This window comes from Taudactylus pleione, unplaced genomic scaffold, assembly GCF_031769625.1.
Source record: "Taudactylus pleione unplaced genomic scaffold, aTauple2 ptg000225l, whole genome shotgun sequence".
NCBI classification, from domain to species: Eukaryota; Metazoa; Chordata; class Amphibia; order Anura; family Myobatrachidae; genus Taudactylus; species Taudactylus pleione.
Genome location: NW_028284627.1, coordinates 11,599,870 through 11,619,836, shown reverse-complemented (window position 1 = coordinate 11,619,836; position 19,967 = coordinate 11,599,870). Strand labels below are relative to the sequence as shown.

At 47.6% G+C, this 19,967-nt stretch overlaps 1 protein-coding gene across 1 annotated transcript; it reads right to left on the bottom strand.

Annotated features, from left to right (window-relative positions):
- Positions 1-13,564: 13,564 nt before the first annotated feature.
- LOC148517263 (tubby protein homolog) lies at positions 13,565-18,618 on the bottom strand. Its single transcript, XM_088478970.1, has 6 exons — positions 18,537-18,618; positions 17,857-17,999; positions 17,592-17,704; positions 16,247-16,319; positions 13,831-14,023; positions 13,565-13,698 (listed from the first exon to the last, which is right to left on the bottom strand). The coding sequence occupies exons 1-6, from the start codon at positions 18,616-18,618 to the stop codon at positions 13,565-13,567; spliced, it is 738 nt and encodes a 245-aa protein (XP_088335096.1).
- Between the last annotated feature and the right edge of the window lie 1,349 nt (positions 18,619-19,967).

Genomic DNA, 19,967 nt, shown 5'->3' with positions numbered 1-19,967 from the left:
ACCGTTAAAGGGTGCTGTAACCCCCAAAGTACACTCCAGTACAAACCCCCAAAAAATTTATTTTCTGTGTTTGTGAATTGTGTGCGCAGTAGCCGCACGTGCATCAACAAAGTAGTGCCAAGCGTGCGCCTGTGTCATAAGTAAAGGGCCGGCTGGCTTGACCGTTAAAGGGTGCTGTAACCCCCAAAGTACACTCCAGTCCAAACCAAAAAAAAAAATTATTTTCTGTGTTTGTGAATTGTGTGCGCAGTAGCCGCACGTGCATCAACAAAGTAGTGCCAAGCGTGCGCCTGTGTCATAAGTAAAGGGCCGGCTGGCTTGACCGTTAAAGGGTGCTGTAACCCCCAAAGTACACTCCAAACCAAAAAAATATATATTTTCTGTGTTTGTGAATTGTGTGCGCAGTAGCCGTACGTGCATCAACAAAGGAGCAGCGCCAAGCGTGCGCCTGTGTCCCATTAGTAAAGAGCCGGCTGGCTCATTTCTTAAAGGCTGGTGTAACCAACAAAGTGCACTACTCTCCAGCAAAAAAAAAAAAATGTTTTCTGTGTTTAGCCGCACATATATATCAAATCAATATAACATAAATGGAGGACCAAACTTTCTCCGATTAAAATAGAGAAAGATCAAGAACCACTTCCTCCTAGTGCTGAAGCTGCTGCCACTAGTCATGACATAGACGATAACATGCCATCAACGTCGTCTGCCAAGGCCGATGCCCAATGTCATAATAGAGGGCACATACAATCCCAAATGTCAAAGTTCAGGAAAATGACCTTGAAAAAAACATTTAAATCAGCTGAAGAGAAACGTAAACTTGCCAATATGCCATTTACGACACGGAGTGGCAAGGAACGGCTAAGGTCGATCCCTAGTATGTTCATGACTAGTGGTTCAGCTTCACATGACGATGGAAGCCCTCCTCCCACTAAAAAAATCAAAAGAGTTAAGCTGGCAAAAGCACAGCGAAGAACTGTGCTTTCTAAGAAGATATCACAAATCCCCAAGGAGAGTCCAAGTGTGGTGGTGGTTGCGATGCCTGACCTTCCCAGCACTGGACGGGAAGAGGTGGCTCTTTCCACCATTTGCATGCCCCCTGCAAGTGCTGAAAGGAGCACCCACAGTCCACTTGCTGATATGCAAATTGAAGATGTCACTGTTGAAGTACAACAGGATGAGGATACTGGTGTAGCTGGCGCTGAGGAGGAAGTTGGCGAGGAGGATTCTGATGGTGATGTGGTTTGTTTAAATCAGGCTCCGGGGGAGACAGTTGTTGTCCGTGGGATGAAAAAGCCCATCACGGTCATGCCTGGGCAGAAGACCAAACATTCCACCTCTTTGGTCTGGCAATATTTCTATCCAAATCCGGACAACAACTGTCTTGTCATATGTACCTTATGTAAAGGTGGAATAAGTAGGGGTAGGGACGTTAACCACCTAGGAACATCCTCCCTTATACGGCACCTGCAGCGCATTCATAATAAGTTACTGTCAAGTTCAGAAACTTTGGCTAAGACCGTAAGCAGTCCAGGGACACCTAAATTCCGTTGTCCTGTTGTATCCAAGTGCCTGCAAACCACACCATCAACTCCCTCCTCGTCAATTTCCTCCTTAGTCAGGATCGGAAGTAGTCCTGCAGGCCATGTCACTGGCATGACTGACTCTCCTATCCCGGATTCCTCCGGAGGATCCTGCATTGCTACGCCTCCTGCTGCCGCTGCTGCTGTTGCTGCTGTTGGGAGTCGTTCATCATCCCAGAGAGGAAGTAGGAACACCACTACTTTTACTAAACAAATGACCCTCCAACAGTCCTTAGCGAGGAGGATGAAGTACGACAGCAGTCATCCTGAAGCAAAACGTATAACTGAGGCCTTGACTGCTATGTTGGTGTTAGACGTGCGTCCGGTATCCGCCATTAGTGCAGTGGGATTTAGACAATTGATGGAGGTAGTGTGTCCCTGGTTCCAAATCCCGTCTAGATTCCACTTCACTAGGCAGGCGATACAGAGACTGTACAGAAACATCAGAAAGTGTCCTCAGTGTCCTGAAAAATGCCATTGTACCCAATGTCCACTTAACCACGGACATGTGGACAAGTGGAACAGGGCAGACTAAGGACTATATGACTGTGACAGCCCACTGGGTAGATGTATCACCTTACGCAGCAACAGCAGCAGCGTCACCAGTCGCAGCATCTCAGAAACGCCAGCTCGTTCCAAGGCAGGCTACGCTGTGTATCACCGGTTTCAGTAAGAGGCACACCGCTGACAACCTCTTAGAGAAACTGAGGGAAATCATCGCCCAGTGGCTTACCCCACTTAGACTCTCCTGGGGATTTGTGATATCTGACAACGCCACCAATATTGTGCGGGCATTACATCTGGGCAAATTCCAGCATGTCCCATGTTTTGCTCACACAATAAACTTGGTGGTGCAGAATTTTCTGAAAAGCGACAGGGGCGTGCAGGAGACGCTTTGGGTGGCCCGAAAAATTTCTGGCCACTTTTGCCATTCAGCGACTGCGTGCCGAAGACTGGAGCGCCAGCAAGCACTCTTGAACCTGCCCCGCCATCACCTGAAGCAAGAGGTTGTGACGCGGTGGAACTCAACCCTCTATATGCTTCAGAGGATGGAGGAGCAGCAAAAGGCCATTCAAGCCTATACATCCACCTATGACATAGGCAAAGGAGGGGGTATGCACCTGACTCAAGCGCAGTGGAGAATGATTTCCGTGTTGTGCAAGGTTCTCCAGCCCTTCGAACTTGCCACACGTGAAGTCAGTTCAGACACTGCCAGCTTGAGTCAGGTCATTCCCCTCATCAGGCTTTTGCAGAAGCAGCTGGAGAAAGTGAAGGAGGAGCTAAGACGGAGCGATTCCGCTCGGCATGTGGGACTTGTGGATGAAGCCCTTCATTCGCTTTGCCAGGATTCCAGGGTGGTCAATCTGTTTAAATCAGACCACTACATTTTGGCCACCGTGCTCGATCCTAGGTTTAAAGCCTATGTGGAATCTCTCTTTCCGGCCGACACAAACATGCAGAGGTGCAAAGACCTGCTGGTGAACACACTGTCAGCTGAAGCGGAACGTGACACGTCAACAGCTCCTTCTTCATTTTCTCCCGCAACTGGGGCTGCCAGGAAAAAACTTAGGTATCCTAAGCAACCCGCTGGCGGTGATGCAGGGCAGGCAGGACCAAGTTTGGACATTTGGTCCGGACTGAAGGACCTGGCAAAAATTTCTGACATGTCTACTGTCACTGCATATGATACTGTCACCATTGACAGAATGGTGGAGGATTACATCGGTGACAGCATCCAAGTAGGCATGTCAGACAGTCCATACCTGTACTGGCAGGAAAAAGAAGCAATTTGGAGGCCCCTGTACAAACTGGCTCTATTTTACCTGAGTTGCCCCCCCTCCAGTGTGTACTCCGAAAGAGTGTTTAGTGCAGCCGGGAACCTTGTCAGCGAAAGGCGTAGGAGGTTGCTTCCACAGAATGTGGAGAAGATGATGTTCATAAAAATGAATTATCAGCTCTTCCAGGGAGACCAGCCTCCAGAACGTACAGAGGGACCTGTGGTGGTGGATTCAAGTGGGGACGAGTTAATACTTTGTGAGGATGAGGATGTACACACTGAAGAGGGTGAGGAATCGGTGGATGAGGAGGATGAGGATGACATCTTGCCTCCGTAGAGCCAGTTTGTGCAGGGACAGATTAATTGCCAGCTTGTTTTGTGCGGGCCCAAACGAACCAATTATTTCAGCCACAGTCGTGTGGCAGACCCTGGCGCTGAAATGATTGGTTTGTTAAAGTGTGCATGTCCTGTTTATACAACATAAGGGTGGGTGGGAGGGCCCAAGGACAATTCCATCTTGCACCTCTTTTTTTTCTTTGCATTATGTACAGTTTGGGGCCTAGTTTTTCAAACTGCCATCCTGTCTGCCACTGCAGTATCACGCCTAGATGGGTCACGTGTTTGTGCCGCCCACTCGTGTCGCTTAGCATAGTCATCCAGCTACCTCGGTGCAACCTTTTGGACATAAAAACACTATTATGAGGTGTGAGGTGTTCAGAATAGACTGGAAATGAGTGGAAATTAAGGTTATTGAGGTTAATAATAGCATAGGAGCAGAAAAACCTACAAATTCTGTGATTTTAGCTGTTTTTATGCTTTTTTTCAAAAAAATACAGATCCAAAACACAAAACCCAGAACCCAAAACACGGAAGGGTGGTTTTGGCGAAACCAATCCAGATCCAAAACACGAAGAAAGATCCAGATCCAAAACCAAAACACAAAACACGAAAAGTGGCCGGTGCACACCCCTAACATGAATGGCTACTAAACTTCACTATATATCACATCAATGTGATGCAATATATAGTGATATTTATCATGAGCCATTTATGAATAGACCCCCAACAGTGTAACAACAGCAGCCTCATCCCCATTGTGACTCTCCAGCAGACTCATTCCACCCCTCACTCCCCCTGCATTTCTACAGCAGGCCTCATATCCCCCTCTACATGTCTCTCTGGCTCCAGCTACCCCCTGTTTCACAACAGCCCCCCCATGTCAGTCTCCCTGTCTACAAGGTCTCACTCATGCTGGGAGAAGGGAGAGTCTACAAGCTTCTGGGCACTATACAAATGGGACTGACCTGGAAAAACTGGCACCCTGCCTGCATTTTGTCTGATTGCCAGAATCACTGGCTACTATTCATCTGTGGGGTGATCTCAGTTTGTATTGTGTTTCTGTACAGAGCTCCTATCGTTTCTTTGTATTGTTATATGCTTCATTTCCATGAATTAGTAGCTATAAGATATAATTACAATGTATCCATGATATGAAGACTACTCTCCTGTTCTTTTCCTGGAAGGTAGTTCTGACAGAGGGGGTCATTCAGACCCGCTCGCGAGCGAAGGTCGCTCGCTAGCGGGTCGATGTTGGACGAATGCGCATGCGCACGACGGAGGGAGCTCCGTCGTGCACATGCGCGAGACCCGAATAACGACGGCAAAGCCGTCGTTATGGGTCTCACGCTAAAGGGGGCGTGCTGTCGATGGTGACTGACAGCACGCCCCCTTTGGTGGGCGTGCCGGGGGCGTGGCTGCCAGACGGAGGCGTTCCCATGGGAACGCCTACCGTCTGAGTCCTGCCCCACTGACATCAGTAATGATGTCAGTGGGAGTGATTTTGGCTCTGATAGAGCCAAAATCACTCCTGGGCTTGCGGCAGCAAGACCTTACCGCAGGGTCTCGTCGCAAGCCCGATGGTCGCGATGGTCTTTGACCATCGCGACCATCATCATGGCCGCTCTCTATAGCTGTGGGTGGTCACCCACAGCTATACGAGCGGTCAGGAGGCCGCTATATTTTCAGGTAAGGATGGCCCTGATTCAGAGCGAGCGCTCTGGTCAGAGCGTTCGGCTCTGAATCAGGCCCAGAGATTGGAGGTTTGCTGCTGTAGGATGAATATTTGATCAACTAGTCTTAGACCAGGGGGTATTGTATGGCCATGCAAAATGCTGGGTTAGCCCCTTTGGTTCAGTCACTCTGAGCAAGTCACTGACTCTGGATCAAGTAACAGAGCACAAGACCATAATGCTTCCTCCTCTATGTTTGATAGTTTACATGCCATCTATTCCCAGCGTATTTAAGGCCGAAGTTTAAAAAGGCAATATTTGTAATAGCAATACACTCCATGTCATCATAGATAATTCTTAAAATGAATTATTGTTACTGTAAGCTTGTATATGGTTTTACTGCCCTCTAGTGACTAGGGAATTACTTACTTTTATAGTAATACTTAATTATATGATGGTTAAATGAGGTGAGGCTATGATATTATATAACATCAATCTCTGAGGATGCTCCTTAGAATAGAGACAAGATGTGATTCCGTGTGCATTTCTCTTTATTCTCTGCCAGGACTGGTTAATAAATGGTGACTTCCCCTTTCAGTCTCAGTCATATCACGCTGGTTATTTCCCAGGAATAATGCAGTGAGACAATAAGCCAGTGTGTCTGAGCAAGCAGCATGGTATTGGCAAATGTGGTAATGTTACTGCCAAGAGAACCATGGTATCTTAAGGGTTCTCAGAGAGGGGACATATCGGATTTTACACCTGATAATTATAATTTCTTGTTGCTGAATATCACAGCAATAGGAACTAAAGTATCACTCGTATTTATTAAAAGACAAATGTAGGGACAGGGCCTCGGTAGGAGCTCATCCTTGCAATGTGTTAGACGTGACCACTAATGTAATCACTGTATTTCTCCTTCAGGGCCCAGAGGCGCTACAGTGCATGAGAGGTCTGCTGACCATGCATGTGCGAGCACCCATCGCCTGGAAAATATTGCACACTGTAGCCCATAGGCTGGCACCATCCTGTTGCGGGTACCCTGTGGTGGAAGCGGGGCGGTATACAGCGGTATGCCATACAGCCACTTTTTCTGTGTTTTTCTTTTTTTTCAATATATTTTTCAACACATCCCTGACAAAGCCAGCACCGTTGGCCGGGCAAAACGTGTTGCACACGCCCCCTCTACAGAACCTGGAAGTAGTACCAAACACCAGATCCCCCAGACCACAGAGGGATACTGCGCGGCGGGGGCTGGGAGTAATATTTCTTGATGCCATTCCGACTGCTCTATGTATATGGGCAGCAGGGCAGGAAGGGATATGTATTTAAATGATACCACTCCATTTCGACTCGTCTGCTCAACATATTTGCGGTGGGTGGGGATGAAGGGGGTACTGCATAAAGGGACCACTACTGTACATAGAGGAGCACAGTATATGGGGCACTAATGGGGCCACTGCATAAGGGGCACTACTGGGGCCAGTGGCACTACTGGGGGCACTGTATAAGGGACGCTACTGGGGGCACTGTATAAGGGACGCTACTGGGGGCACTACATAGAGGGACCACTACTGGGGACACTGCATAAGAGGCACTGTATAAGGGGCACTGCATAGGGGGACCACTACTTAGGGGGGCACAGTTTATGGGGCTCTACTGGGGGCACTGGCACTACTGGGGGCACTGCATAAGGGGCACTAATGGGGGGAGGGAGTCTTTAATAAATCATGCTGGCTGTATTTATTTGCCTGCTGCATTCATGTTATTTAGTGATAGAGGTGTGTGTCTGTGTGTGTCTGTGTCAGTCAGTGTGTGTGTACTCCGTCATGGGCTGAGTGGTATATTTTACTATAGTGGTCCTTAATCCTGTGTAAGCTCTCCCTCTCCCTCTCTCTCTCTCTCTCTCTCTCTCTCTCTTTATTTATTTGGGGCCAGATGTTTTTTTATTGGATCTATAACCAAGGATTTGGAAACCCCCCTGTGAATATCCTGCATTTCCCACTGTAATGTAGCATACCCCCAACTCTTATGGTCCATGGAGAGGGACATTTTGCGTGCCGAAGGTGCGCACCCAGAAAGGGGGTGGGGATCTTGAAAATGGGTGGAGCCTTGCTGCAACTACCGTTTGTTACTATAGAGGGCGTGCTCAGCACTCTCCGAGATGCTAGGCAGTCCCCAGGCCATACTTACCTACTTTGCTGGGCAGCTTTCCGGGAGCAGCAGGAGGGGACCTGCTGCTCTCCTCTTCGGAGGGCGGGGCCAGACGATAGACGGCATTAGGCCCCGCCCCGTTTACAGAAAACCCCCGTGATTCGCGGGTCCGTGAGGAGGGGGCGGGGCTAAATGACGCGATTTGCCTAATTTAGCCCCGCCCCTTCCCGACGGACCCGATAATCTCAGTTAAAATCTCCCCATACTGCCCACTTCACTAGGAAGTGGGCGGGATGCGGGAGATATGCCTACTCTTCCGGGTTCGCGGGGGGTTACCCGAAAAATCGGGAGCCTCCCGCGATTCCCGGGAGAGTAGGCATGTATGCCCCAGGCTCTCCCTACACTGGTGAACAGATGGCGTGCGCATGTGCTCGGCATCTGTTCACCTTCTGCACACTCGCTGCTCTGCGGTATGTGCTCTCCCCAACTTCCCCCGCACCGTGGGACACTGTGGCCTATGGGTGGGACAGCGGGACAGTCCCAGAAAAACGGGACTGTCCCAAGGAATGCGGGACAGTTGGGAGGTATAATGTAGGCACACCCGCACACCACAGATGTTTAATCTCCTGCCTAGTGGATTTAAGAGACTGCACAGAATTAAAAGCAAACCTTACTATAACAAAGTGAGAAGCATCAGGATATGATTGCCACGTATTCTGACCATCCTTGGTTCTGAAAAATCCACATGGATAATTTATTTTTATTATTCCTTTACATGAAAAAGTATTTTATTTATCTAAGTCCTACTTTTACAGAGCCAGCACCTTGTTTTAATTGAAACGTTTTGGATGCATCTATAGTATGTAATCTAGGTTCCTATTTATCATTAAATATTTACAGCAGGTGTTTTCGGGGGATATCCACAAATATTAAGTACAGTATACCCAATTTAAGAAGGAGGGTCCACAGCAGATATCTGTTGCGGTCCCTTCATTTCCAACAGATTCACGAAGCTCCAGAATTTAAAACACTCCAGAGTTTGGCCCTTCTGAAGATGGCATTGTGCTTCTGTAGCCTCCAAAACCCGCAGTGGTAGCGGCACAGACATGGTCAGCAGACCGCATATGCACAGGGGTCCCAATAGAGGAGTGACGAGAACGCTGATGTGGTCACGTCACTCCTAGCACATTGCAGAGACGCACTCCTTTCAGAGCCCTTGTCCCTGCAGGTGAGCAGTGATACATCTGGGCAGTACTATCACATTATACAATGAGATTTTGGGGGTTAATATCGCACCCAGATTGCACTGCAAATGTGATTATTGATAAATGGGCCCCTTAGTCTATTCACATTTATTATCTGTTCTAAATGGAATTTATGTACTGTATTTTTTTACTGAATTGTAAGTACACATTTAAGCTCCACTTTTAACTAAACATTTATATTAGGGGTGTGCACCGGCCACTTTTCGTGTTTTGGTTTTGGATCTGGATCTTTCTTCGTGTTTTGGATCTGTATTGGTTTTGCCAAAACCACCCTTCCGTGTTTTGGGTTCTGGGTTTTGTGTTTTGGATCTGTATTTTTTTTTAAAAAAAGCATAAAAACAGCTAAAATCACAGAATGTGTTGGTTTTTCTGCTCCTATGCTATTATTAACCTCAATAACCTTAATTTCCACTCATTTCCAGTCTATTCTGAACAGTGAACACCTCACAATAGTGTTTTTATGTCCAAAAGGTTGCACCGAGGTAGCTTGATGACTATGCTAAGCGACACGAGTGGGCGGCACAAACACGTGGCCCATCTAGGAGTGACACTGCAGTGGCAGACAGGATGGCAGTTTGAAAAACTAGGCCCCAAACAGTACATAATGCAAAAAAAAAAAAGAGGTGCAAGATGGAATTGTCCTTGGGCCCTCCCACCCACCCTTATGTTGTTTAAACAGGACATGCACACTTTAACAAACCAATCACTTCAGCGCCAGGGTCTGCCACACGACTGTGGCTGAAATCATTGGTTCGTTTGGGCCCCCACAAAACAAGCTGGCAATTAATCTGTCCCTGCACAAACTGGCTCTACAGAGGCAAGATGTCGTCCTCATCCTCCTCATTCACCGATACCTCACCCTCTTCAGTGTTGTGTACATCCTCATCCTCACAGAGTATTAAATCGTCCCCGCTGGAATCCACCACCACAGGTCCCTCTGTACGTTCTGGAGGCTTGTCTCCCTTGAAGAGTTGATAATTCATTTTTATGAACATCATCTCCACATTTTGTGGAAGCAACCTCCTACGCCTTTCGCTGACAAGGTTCCCGGCTGCACTAAACACTCTTTTGGAGTACACACTGGAGGGGGGGCAACTCAGGTAAAATAGAGCCAGTTTGTACAGGGGCCTCCAACTTGCCTCTTTTTCCTGCCAGTACAGGTACGGACTATCTGACATGCCTACTTGGATGCCGTCACCGATGTAATCCTTTAACAGATAGACGCACGCTTGTTGCTGCTGCTTTGAGGATGCAGTTGTGGCTACAGTCCACACAATTCACAAAGACAGAAAAAAAAAAGAATTTTTTATTTTTTCTGGAGCGCACTTTGAGGGTTACACCACCCTTTAACAGACAGACGCACGCTTGTCGCTGCTGCTTTGAGGATGCAGGTGCAGCTACAGCCCACACAATTCACAAAGACAGAAAAAAAAGAAGAATTTTTTATTTTTTGTGGAGCGCACTTTGAGGGTTACACCACCCTATAACAGACAGACGCACGCTTGTCGCTGCTGCTTTGAGGATGCAGGTGCGGCTACAGCCAACACAGGGCCTAATTCAGACCCGCTCGCGAGCGCAGGATGCTCGCAAGCAGGTCGATGGTGCCCTAATGCGCATGCGCACGACGGAGGGAGCTCCGTCGTGCGCATGCGCGAGACCCGCATAGCGACAGCCAAGCTGTCATTATGGGTCTCGCACCAAAGGGGGTGTGCTGTCGATGGTGAGTGACAGCACGCCCCCTTTGGTGGGCGTGCCGGGGGCGTGGCTGCCAGACGGAGGCGTTCCCATGGGAACGCCTACCATCTGAGTCAGGCCCCACTGACATCAGTAGTGATGTCAGTGGGAGTGATTTTGGCTCTGATAGAGCCAAAATTACTCCAGGGCTTGCGGCAGCGAGACCCTACCGCAGGGTCTCGTCGCAAGCCCAATGGTCGCGATGATCTTGACCATCTCGACCATCATCATGGCTGCTCGCTATAGCTGTGGGTGGTCACCCACAGCTATACGAGCTGCCAGGAGGCCGCTCCATTTTTAGGTAGGAGGGCCCTGATTCAGAGCGAGTGCTCTGGTCAGAGCGTCCGGCTCTGAATCAGGCCCACAATTCACAAAGACAGAGAAAAAAAGAAGAATTTTTTATTTTTTGTGGAGCGCACTTTGAGGGTTACAGCATGCAGGTGCGGCTACAGCCCACACATTTCACAAAGACAGAAAAAAAAAGAATTTTTTATTTTTTGTGGGGTGCACTTTGGGGGTTACAGCACCCTTTAACGGACAATCCAGCCGGCCCTTTACTTATGACACAGGCGCACGCTTGGCGCTGCTCCTTTGTTGATGCACGTGCAGCCACAGTGCACACAATTCACAAACACAGAAAATAATTCCTCCACCATTCTGTCAGTGGTGACAGTATCATATGCAGTGACAGTAGACATGTCAGAAATTGTTGGCACGTCCTTCAGTCTGGACCAGATGTCCAAACCGGCCCTTGACTTATGACACAGGCGCACGCTTTGCGCTGCTGATGTGTTGATGCACATACATTTCGCACACAAACACAGAAAAAAAAGAATTGTTTTTTTTTGTGGAGTGCACTTTGGGGGTTACACCACCCTTTAACAGACTAATGGGACCCAGGTGCACGCTTGGCGCTGCTCCTTTGTTGATGCACGTCCAGCCACAGTGCACACAATTCACAAACACAGAAAATATTTATTTATATTTTTTGGAGTGCACTTTGGGGGTTACAGCACCCTTTAACGGTCAGGCCAGCTGGCCCTTCACTTATGACACAGGCACATGCTTGGCGCTACTTTGTTGATGCATGTGCGGCTACTGCGCACACAATTCACAAACACAAAAAAAAAATATATTATTTGGAGCGCACTTTCGGGGTTTCAGCACCCTTTAACGGACGAGCCAGCCAGCCCTTTAGTTATGACACAGGCGCATGCTTGGCGCTACTTTGTTGATGCACGTACAGCTACTGCGCACACAATTCACAAACACAGAAAAAAAAAATATATTATTTGGAGTACACTTTGGGGGTTACAGCACCCTTTAACGGACGAGCCAGCCAGCCCTTTAGTTATGACACAGGCGCACGCTTGGCGCTACTTTGTTGATGCACGTGTGGCTACTGCGCACACAATTCACAAACACAGAAAAAAAAAATATATTATTTGGAGTGCACTTTGGGGGTTACAGCACCCTTTAACAGACGAGACAGCTGGCCCTTTACTTATGACACAGGTGCACACTTGGCGCTACTTTGTTGATGCACGTGCGGCTACTGCGCACACAATTCACAAACAGAAAAAATAAAAAAAAATTTTGCACTTGGGTGGAGCACCCCTGATGGACAAAGCACCCCCTGGACAACACTACAGCACCCCTTTAGGACTGGGACACTGCACAGGACTTTGGAGTGGACATAGCCACTATGGACAACTGACTGCACAACACAGCCCAGCCAGCCCCTATGGACTTTGGAGGAGTGGACACAGCCCCTATGGACAACAGCAGCACAGCGCAGCACAGCACAACACTACACTACACAGCCCAGCCAGCCCTAACTCCCACCCTCCCTCTTCACTGTCCACAGCCGAGTGAGAAAATGGCGCCGACGCGGGTACCTTATATAGGATCCAAAACCCGCGAGACCCGGAAGGCGGGATGATGACGTTTTGCCTCGATTTCAGATCTGAGTCAGGTGGGAAAAGTCGAGCCTGACTTGGATTGGCCTCGGATCGGGGGGGCTCGGGGGGGTTCGGATTTCAGAAATCCGAACCCTCTCACCCCTAATTTATATACAGTTAACAGCTTAGAATAATTCATATACTACACAAGGTTATCTATTTACTCCTAGACAGATATAATATTCACATAATACTTATATTACAAGTAGTGGCCAGGAAAGGATTTAAAGGATTCCATGTCCATACCCCCACTTCTAATTCCCACTTCCAGCACTGCAGCTAACCCCAAGAATGGAGGGTTTCTGGGGATATCCGGCAAATATTTGTTATTAAATATGGCCCAGAAAGAGCAATTCAGCCTCTGCCGATTGTTATACAAGAGAGGATCACTGAGCCTGTGTACACAGCAGCTTATACTATCTGATTCTACACAGAAACATGATCTGAGCATATTATCAGCAATTACAGAAAAAGGAGAATATGAATCAATGAGTTTGTAATAGTATGAATGAAAGCGGTGATATAATGACGAGAATTAGTCACACAGTGCCCCTTATCCAAAGACGTCTCAACTTTTCCTTGTTTTTCGAGGTCAACAAGCACAAGATAAGTAGTAATAGTAATAGTTTTATTTATATAGTGCTCTTAGCAAATAGCACTCAGGGATGAAATGGGACCAGCTCAGGAGCGCTCCAAGATGTCATAGGCAGCTCCTGGGTGTCACAGCCGTCAGTCAGCGGAGGCAGCTGGTTGTTCCTCTTCTGCTGATCACATGATGTTCTACAACAATATGGTATAGATGTTGTCTACCCAAATTTATGTTCCCGAATGATGATGGGGTAGTGATGCTTGTATGGGAGGTTCACGATGCAGGGTAAAGATGACATAACCCATGGGGTAACAGCCAGTTACAGTGGTCATATTAGTACTCTTGTCTGACCCCTAATTTGATGTTGCTAATGTTGTTGATGTTGCTGATATTCTTGATGTTGCAGATGTTGTTGATGTTGCTGATGTTCTTGATGTTGCTGATGTTGATGTTGCTGATGTTATTTAGCGCTAGATTAAAGCTGCCATCTGGGCACTAGACGCAGGCCGGTTTCCTGTTGATGCTGGAAAGAGCGATGGCAAATGCCTGCAGGGGACTAAATGGAAAGTTGACTTCCATTGCGTAGACGTCCTCTGAAATGCGCACAAAGTCCATGAGGATCTCATCAGCTACATGAGGAAAGAGACACCACGTTATCACATGACAATAGCAACTTTACACTGTACAATGCTACTTATATCAGTTACCCATTTTACAGGGTCAATACACCCAACATCCTCCCTCCCTGAGGAGAAACTCACGCTCAGTGGTATCTATCAGCTGGAAATTCTTTGCAGACGGACGAGTGGCGCGATTATGGAAGGGCAGCACGTAGGCCTTCTGTTCAGCTTTCCAGATTGGTGCCTTGCTTTCCACCCTCATAAAGCACCCCGGGGTAATCGCAGGGATTGTGATTTCCATTTTCCTCACACTGCGCCCAAGAATGTTTCTTTCCTGTTGGAGGGTAAAACAGAAGGATACAAATCACACACTTGGACTTCATAGAGATTGTGGGGGTCATTCAGACCGGTCGCAAGCACCGATGTGCTCGCAACCGGGTCGATGGGTAGCCCTGCGCACTCGCAGCGGCCGCACTGCACGTGTGCAAGCCCCGGAGCGAGAGAAAAACTGTCTCGCTCCGGAGCTCGCTACAAAAGGGGCGGATGTCTATGTTGATCGACAGCTCGCCCCTTTTTGTAGTTGGGCCGGGAGGGTGGTTTCCAAAATGGAGGCGTTCCTTAAGAAACGCCTACCGTTTTGTGGGCGGCTGCAATGACATCATCAGTGATGTCAGTGGGGAGCTTCCTGCTCCATCAGAGTAGAAAGCTCCCTTGGGCTTGCGAGTGCCCAGACCCAACCTTAGGGTCTGGTCGCAAGCCCCGATGGTCGCAAAGGTGATCACCATTGTGACCATCACCCTGGTCGCTAGCTAAGCTGTTGTTGGTAACCCACAGCTTAGCTTGTGACCAGGAGGCCGCACCAAAAAACAAGAAGTGCCCGCCCTCATTCAGAGAGAGTGATCGCTTCTTGCGACCGCCTCTGAATGAGGTCCAGTGTCTCAGTGTTCTTCATGTGTAATGTGTTACCAGCCTCATGTGTTCTGTGTTCCTTATTTAAGTTGCCATAATACTCTGCAATCTTTATTGGGCGCAGAGTAACTGGCATTTTATATGGATGTAACAATGTTGACAATTGTGCTAGTAAGTCACATAATAAATGCTGTAGATCGAAATAAGGATATAGATACTAGAAGTTCCTCCTGTGTATAGGTAAGGGAGGTACAATATGTATTTCCATCACATGTGATGTCAGTGCTACCCGGGCAGCAGGGGCGTATCTACACATTGGCCTGGATGGCAGTCACCAGGGACGCCAGCCAGGAGGGGGCGCCACCCAGCGGTGCCATCCACGGCCAGGTGGTATATACGCGCCGGGTCTTCTCTCCACACTTTGTCTCACGGTGCCGGCAGGTGCGCACTTCAGGAAGCTGCACGGCCCGGGGAGGGATGGCAGCAGCAGCAGCCTCATCCTTGTTGCGACCGTGCAGCTTCCTGAAGTGCGCGCCTGCCGGCACCGTGAGACAAAGTTTTTTTGTGTGGAGAGAAGACCCGGCGCACGTGACTAGTGCTGAAGATCAGGTAGAGGAGCCGCGGCCCGTGGGAGCACTGCAGCAAAAAGGTAGGAAGTGGGGATTGGGGGCATGGTAGGGGACCTGCCGGGCTGACTGGGGAGTGGGTACTTAGAAGGGGGACTGGTTTGGGAGTGGACCGAGTGGGGAACATAACAGGCTGGGTTTGGCTGGTGAGTGGCAGCACAGAAGGGGGCCTGCTGGGGAGTGCAGACTTAGAAGGGGGACTGGTTTGGGAGTGTACCTAGTGGGGAACATAACAGGTTGGATCTGGCTGGTGAGTGGGGGCACAGAAGGGGGCTGGCTGGGGAGTGCGGACTTAGAAGGGGGGCTGCTGGGGAGTGGGGGATGTAAAAGGCTGGGGCTGTCTGGGAAGTGAGTGCACAGAGGGGGACCTGCTGGGGCTAGCTGGGGAGTGGGGGACCAGAAGGGGACCTGCTAGGGCTGGCTGGGGAGTGGGGGATATAAAAGGCTGGGGCTGTCTGGGAAGTGAGGGCACAGAGGGGGACCTGCTGGGGCTGGCTGGGGAGTGGGGGACCAGAAGGGGACCTGCTAGGGCTGGCTGGGGAGTGGGGTCTTAGAAGGGGGGCTGGCTGTTTTTTTCCCTGTGGAAGCCAATGTGTGTTTTTTAATATTAAAAGTAGTAAATCTTTGTGAGGGGACGGGGCTGTGAGAGGGGGGGGGGTGCCAGTCCCTTATTTTGCCAGGGGCACTCTGACCCTTAGATACACTGCTGCCAGGCAGGAAGACAGAGATGTTACAAAGCATGCCCAGCAGTTCTCTATTCTAAGTGGTGGCAGTTACTGGGCAACTCAGAGATGTCCCAGAACAGGGATTAATGTAAAACTAATTCTCTAGTTCTATATTTTCTGTAGTAATGTAGCGATGTCATTAGAAATTAAAGTAGTGGTTAGGTGTCAGGTCCTCTTTAAACATATGAAATGATTTATTATTAGTTATATTTAATGTTTTTTGTGTAATATTGAAGGTCTGAATAACAGGGGCTGCCTCTAAAGTGTACTACAATGTTCCAGAGGTGTAACACTTACATAACAGATGGTTCCTAACTCTTGGTCTCTCTTCTGGCCAAACATAGTCATTCGGGTTCCCAGGATGTTGGATCTGGAATCACATTAGGGAGTCAAACACCTTATAAATGAAATCATTATGGGGGAATGTATTAAATCAATGCTTTTTGGTGTTTGGGGGTAAATAAGTTGTCAGATTTATCAAAGCAAAACTCTAAAATTGCCTCAAAACCATAATTTTCACACCTGATCTGCTGCAAAGCAGCATCTTGTTGTTTTTCATGGTTGCACAAAGCGCATTAATCTGTGGTTGCATAAAGCGCATTGACCTGTGTTGTACAAAGCACAGAATAACAATAACCTGTGGTTGTACAAAGCACAGAATAACCTGTGGTTGTACAAAGCATAGAATAACTTGTGGTTGTACAAAGCACAGAATAACTTGTGGTTGTACAAAGCACAGAATAACCTGTGGTTGCACAAAGTGCAGAATAACCTGCTGATAAAAATGCCCAATAGAAAGGTGGTTGTGGCAGTGAGAAAGCTGAATGTGAATCTTCCTGAATGGGCCGCGCTTCTTAGCATTGGTCCCAGAACTCTACAAGAAGCCCAACCTTATGTCCCCACCTACAGATGAATGGGGCAATTCTGAGTAGCATGGGTCCTTTCCTGTACCCTTGGCTGGTTTTATTAATTTGGAAGCGACACCTATATTATTTATAGTAATAAGGGTGTACATATATGATTTAATAATAATAATAATGGAGCAAACACTAGTTTTCAAAATCTATAGGGGGCCACATTTTTCCTCCACACTTGTACCCACCACCCGGGGATGCCAGGAAGGGACCCATGCTACTTAACATTCTCCCAAGAATCTCTAGGTGTAGTGGTCTGAATATATATATTTTGGCCCCACCATGTACAGATACTGCTGTATCCCATAAAACACATAGGGTTTGCATTAACCTGCATGGGGGTCATTGCTGCACATTGAATGCATGAAATTAGGTTATAACCCTACAAATCTGTGAATAATAAAGCTGGCAGTATGGAAGGCAGAATCTCCAGCAATATGCAGCAATTTCAAACCCATCAGAAAAAAACAGTCTTTGATAAATCTCCTCCCATATCTGGATTGCTGGAGGAGCGTCTGGATGAACAATACATAGGACACCATTTTTCTCCATAAAAATCCCTGGTTACCCCAGAAACTAAAACACCCAATTATTTTAATGGTACCCATTTTACAATGTCCGCTCCCAATATCATGGGAAATTGCATTTCTAGATGCATTTTGAACAATATATTGTAAAATATTGAAACACAGAAACGTGGTACTTGTAATGAAGACACAATCACTAACCTGAGTTCACCTACAATGTTGTTTCCACCACGTGACCGGTCGGTGGGATCCACTGAGATGACGTACTTGGATGTTACAGATTTCTTCCTCTTCCTCCCGGCCATAATGAAAACCTGTTAAGTGCAAATTGCAATGACATAGTTGCAGATACAGTCCCTCCTCTCCTAAATAAACATCTATGGTAATGAATAGACACAACAGTAAGAGAAGATACAGCTAGATGTAAGAGTTATTATAGGAAGAACACTATTATATTATTACTTACCTTTTCCCCTTCAGGTGTCTCTAGGTATAGTAAATATTTGGGGAAGATCCCACCACTCCTGTCCCTGGTGATCCGGTATTTGTAACCCGCATCGGGTAGAGTTGGACACAAGATAAACCTCAGCAGATCTTCCCGGGTAAAATCTGGTTTTAAAAAGTAAAAACCTACTGTCAGATGCCAGCTCCATGACCATGTCTCTCCTAACAGCCAGACACAGAATGCAGCACCTGAACTGTGCAATATGCCATTGGGACTACAAATGGAATCATGTGATGTGGTCAGATGAGACACAAAGTGAACTTATTGGCCGTGCATAACATTGTCATGTTTGGAGAAATAAAGGCACATGATGCCCACTGTCACATATGGTGGTGGATCACTGACACTTTGGGACTGCTTTGCTACAAAAGTGGTCCAGGGGCTCTTGTGAAAATCAATGGCATAATGAATTCTACTCTATACCAGGCCCAAATCTCTCTGCCTCTGTCACATGGCTGACACTTGGCCGTTGATGGACCTTTCAGCAAGATAATGATCTCAAACACACATAAAAATGCACACTGAGATGGTTGCAGGAACAGAATCAAAGTTTTGCAATGGCCACCTCAGTCTTCAGATTTGAATTCAATTGGAAACCTCTGGTGTGTACTGAGGAGAGCAGTCCACAAGCGATGATGCACAAATGTCATGGGACTGGAAATTATCTGCATGGATCAGTGCTCCAAGATCACTCAGCAAGTGTTCTCCAGCCTCGTTTAGCATTACCGAAAGTGGATCATTGCTGTTATTTGTGCTGGGGGAGGCTTCACCAAATAATAATGGGAGAGACAATATTTATGGAAATTATGTTGTTTTTTAAAAAAATATGTTTTACAAAAAATACTTTTATTTTTATTTCCAAAACACAGTAAAATCTTTGCATTTTACCACTTTGTTTACGCCTGAAATCTCACTCATTGCAAGTGCGGTTTATTTAATATATTGATTTTAGCCTGTAAACCACAACCCTTTTTTTTAGGTGTTAACTTTAATTAGGATAGTTGTGTGACCAGGATTTGATTCAGATTACAGTGATTTATGTGCATTTATATTGATAATGTAAAATAAATGTATCAATAGTTTGATCATTGATTGTCTTGTGATTATTGTCAATTCAGTTGTTTTTTTATTCTTGTTGTGCACTTATAGAACCCCATCCTGTATTCATCTACATAATTCCCGGATGCTAGTCTGATATATAAATGTCTGGAAACTAAATCCCCCTGGTTTCAGATGTCCCTTAAGCTGGGTACACACTGACAGATATATTGGCCGATCAGTATATCTGCTGCCCATCGGCTAGTGTGTTCCCGCGATATGTCGGTGAATGTTGTCGTTCACTGACACATCGCATTGCCTGTGCTGCACAGCCGATGGACAGATATGTTTGCAGACCGCCTGTACACACACAGCGACAGCCGCGAGGAGGGGGGCGGGACACAACCCCGACATGCCGTCCGGCCATTATATGAATCACCATCATCTTCAGATATATCTGTATAGTGTGTACCCACCATTAGGGAGGCAGGAAGGATGCAATGCTAGCTACACATGCTGTGCAATTGGCAAATATGCCCTGTGTTTCCCCCACTAGTCCAGCCAGCCTTCCCTGCTATGTTCCTCTCCTAGTCCAGCCAGCCTTCCCTGCCATGTTCCCCTTCTAGTCCAGCCAGCCTTCCTTGGCATGTTCCCCTCCTAGTCCAACCAGCCTTCCCTGCCATGTTCCTCTCCTAGTCCAGCCAGCCTTCCCTGCCATGTTCCCCTCCTAGTCCAGCCAACCTTCCCTGCCATGTTCCTCTCCTAGTCCAGCCAGCCTTCCCTGCCATGTTCCCCTCCTAGTCCAGCCAACCTTCCCTGCCATGTTCCCCTCCTAGTCCAGCCAGCCTTCCCTGCCATCTTCCTTTCCTAGTCCAGCCAGGCTTCCCTGCCATGTTCCTCTCCCCTCCTAGTCCACGAGTGGCCTTTCCTTGCTTTGTATGTGGGTCTGGCTTTTCCAATGTATTTTATGCAGTTCCTGCTTTTTCGATGCATGTTATAAGGTTTCAGGCAGGCTTGCTTTTATGTATATAATA

Excerpts from the sequence above, each read along its gene's own strand:
- LOC148517263 (XM_088478970.1), bottom strand. The coding sequence starts at position 18,618 with ATGCTAAACGAGGCTGGAGAACACTTGCTGAGTGATCTTGGAGCACTG. Across the intron at positions 17,705-17,856 it reads AGACACCTGAAGGGGAAAAG|GTTTTCATTATGGCCGGGAG; the intron begins GTAAGTAATAAT and ends TGCACTTAACAG. Across the intron at positions 14,024-16,246 it reads AGTTAGGAACCATCTGTTAT|GAAAGAAACATTCTTGGGCG; the intron begins GTAAGTGTTACA and ends ACCCTCCAACAG.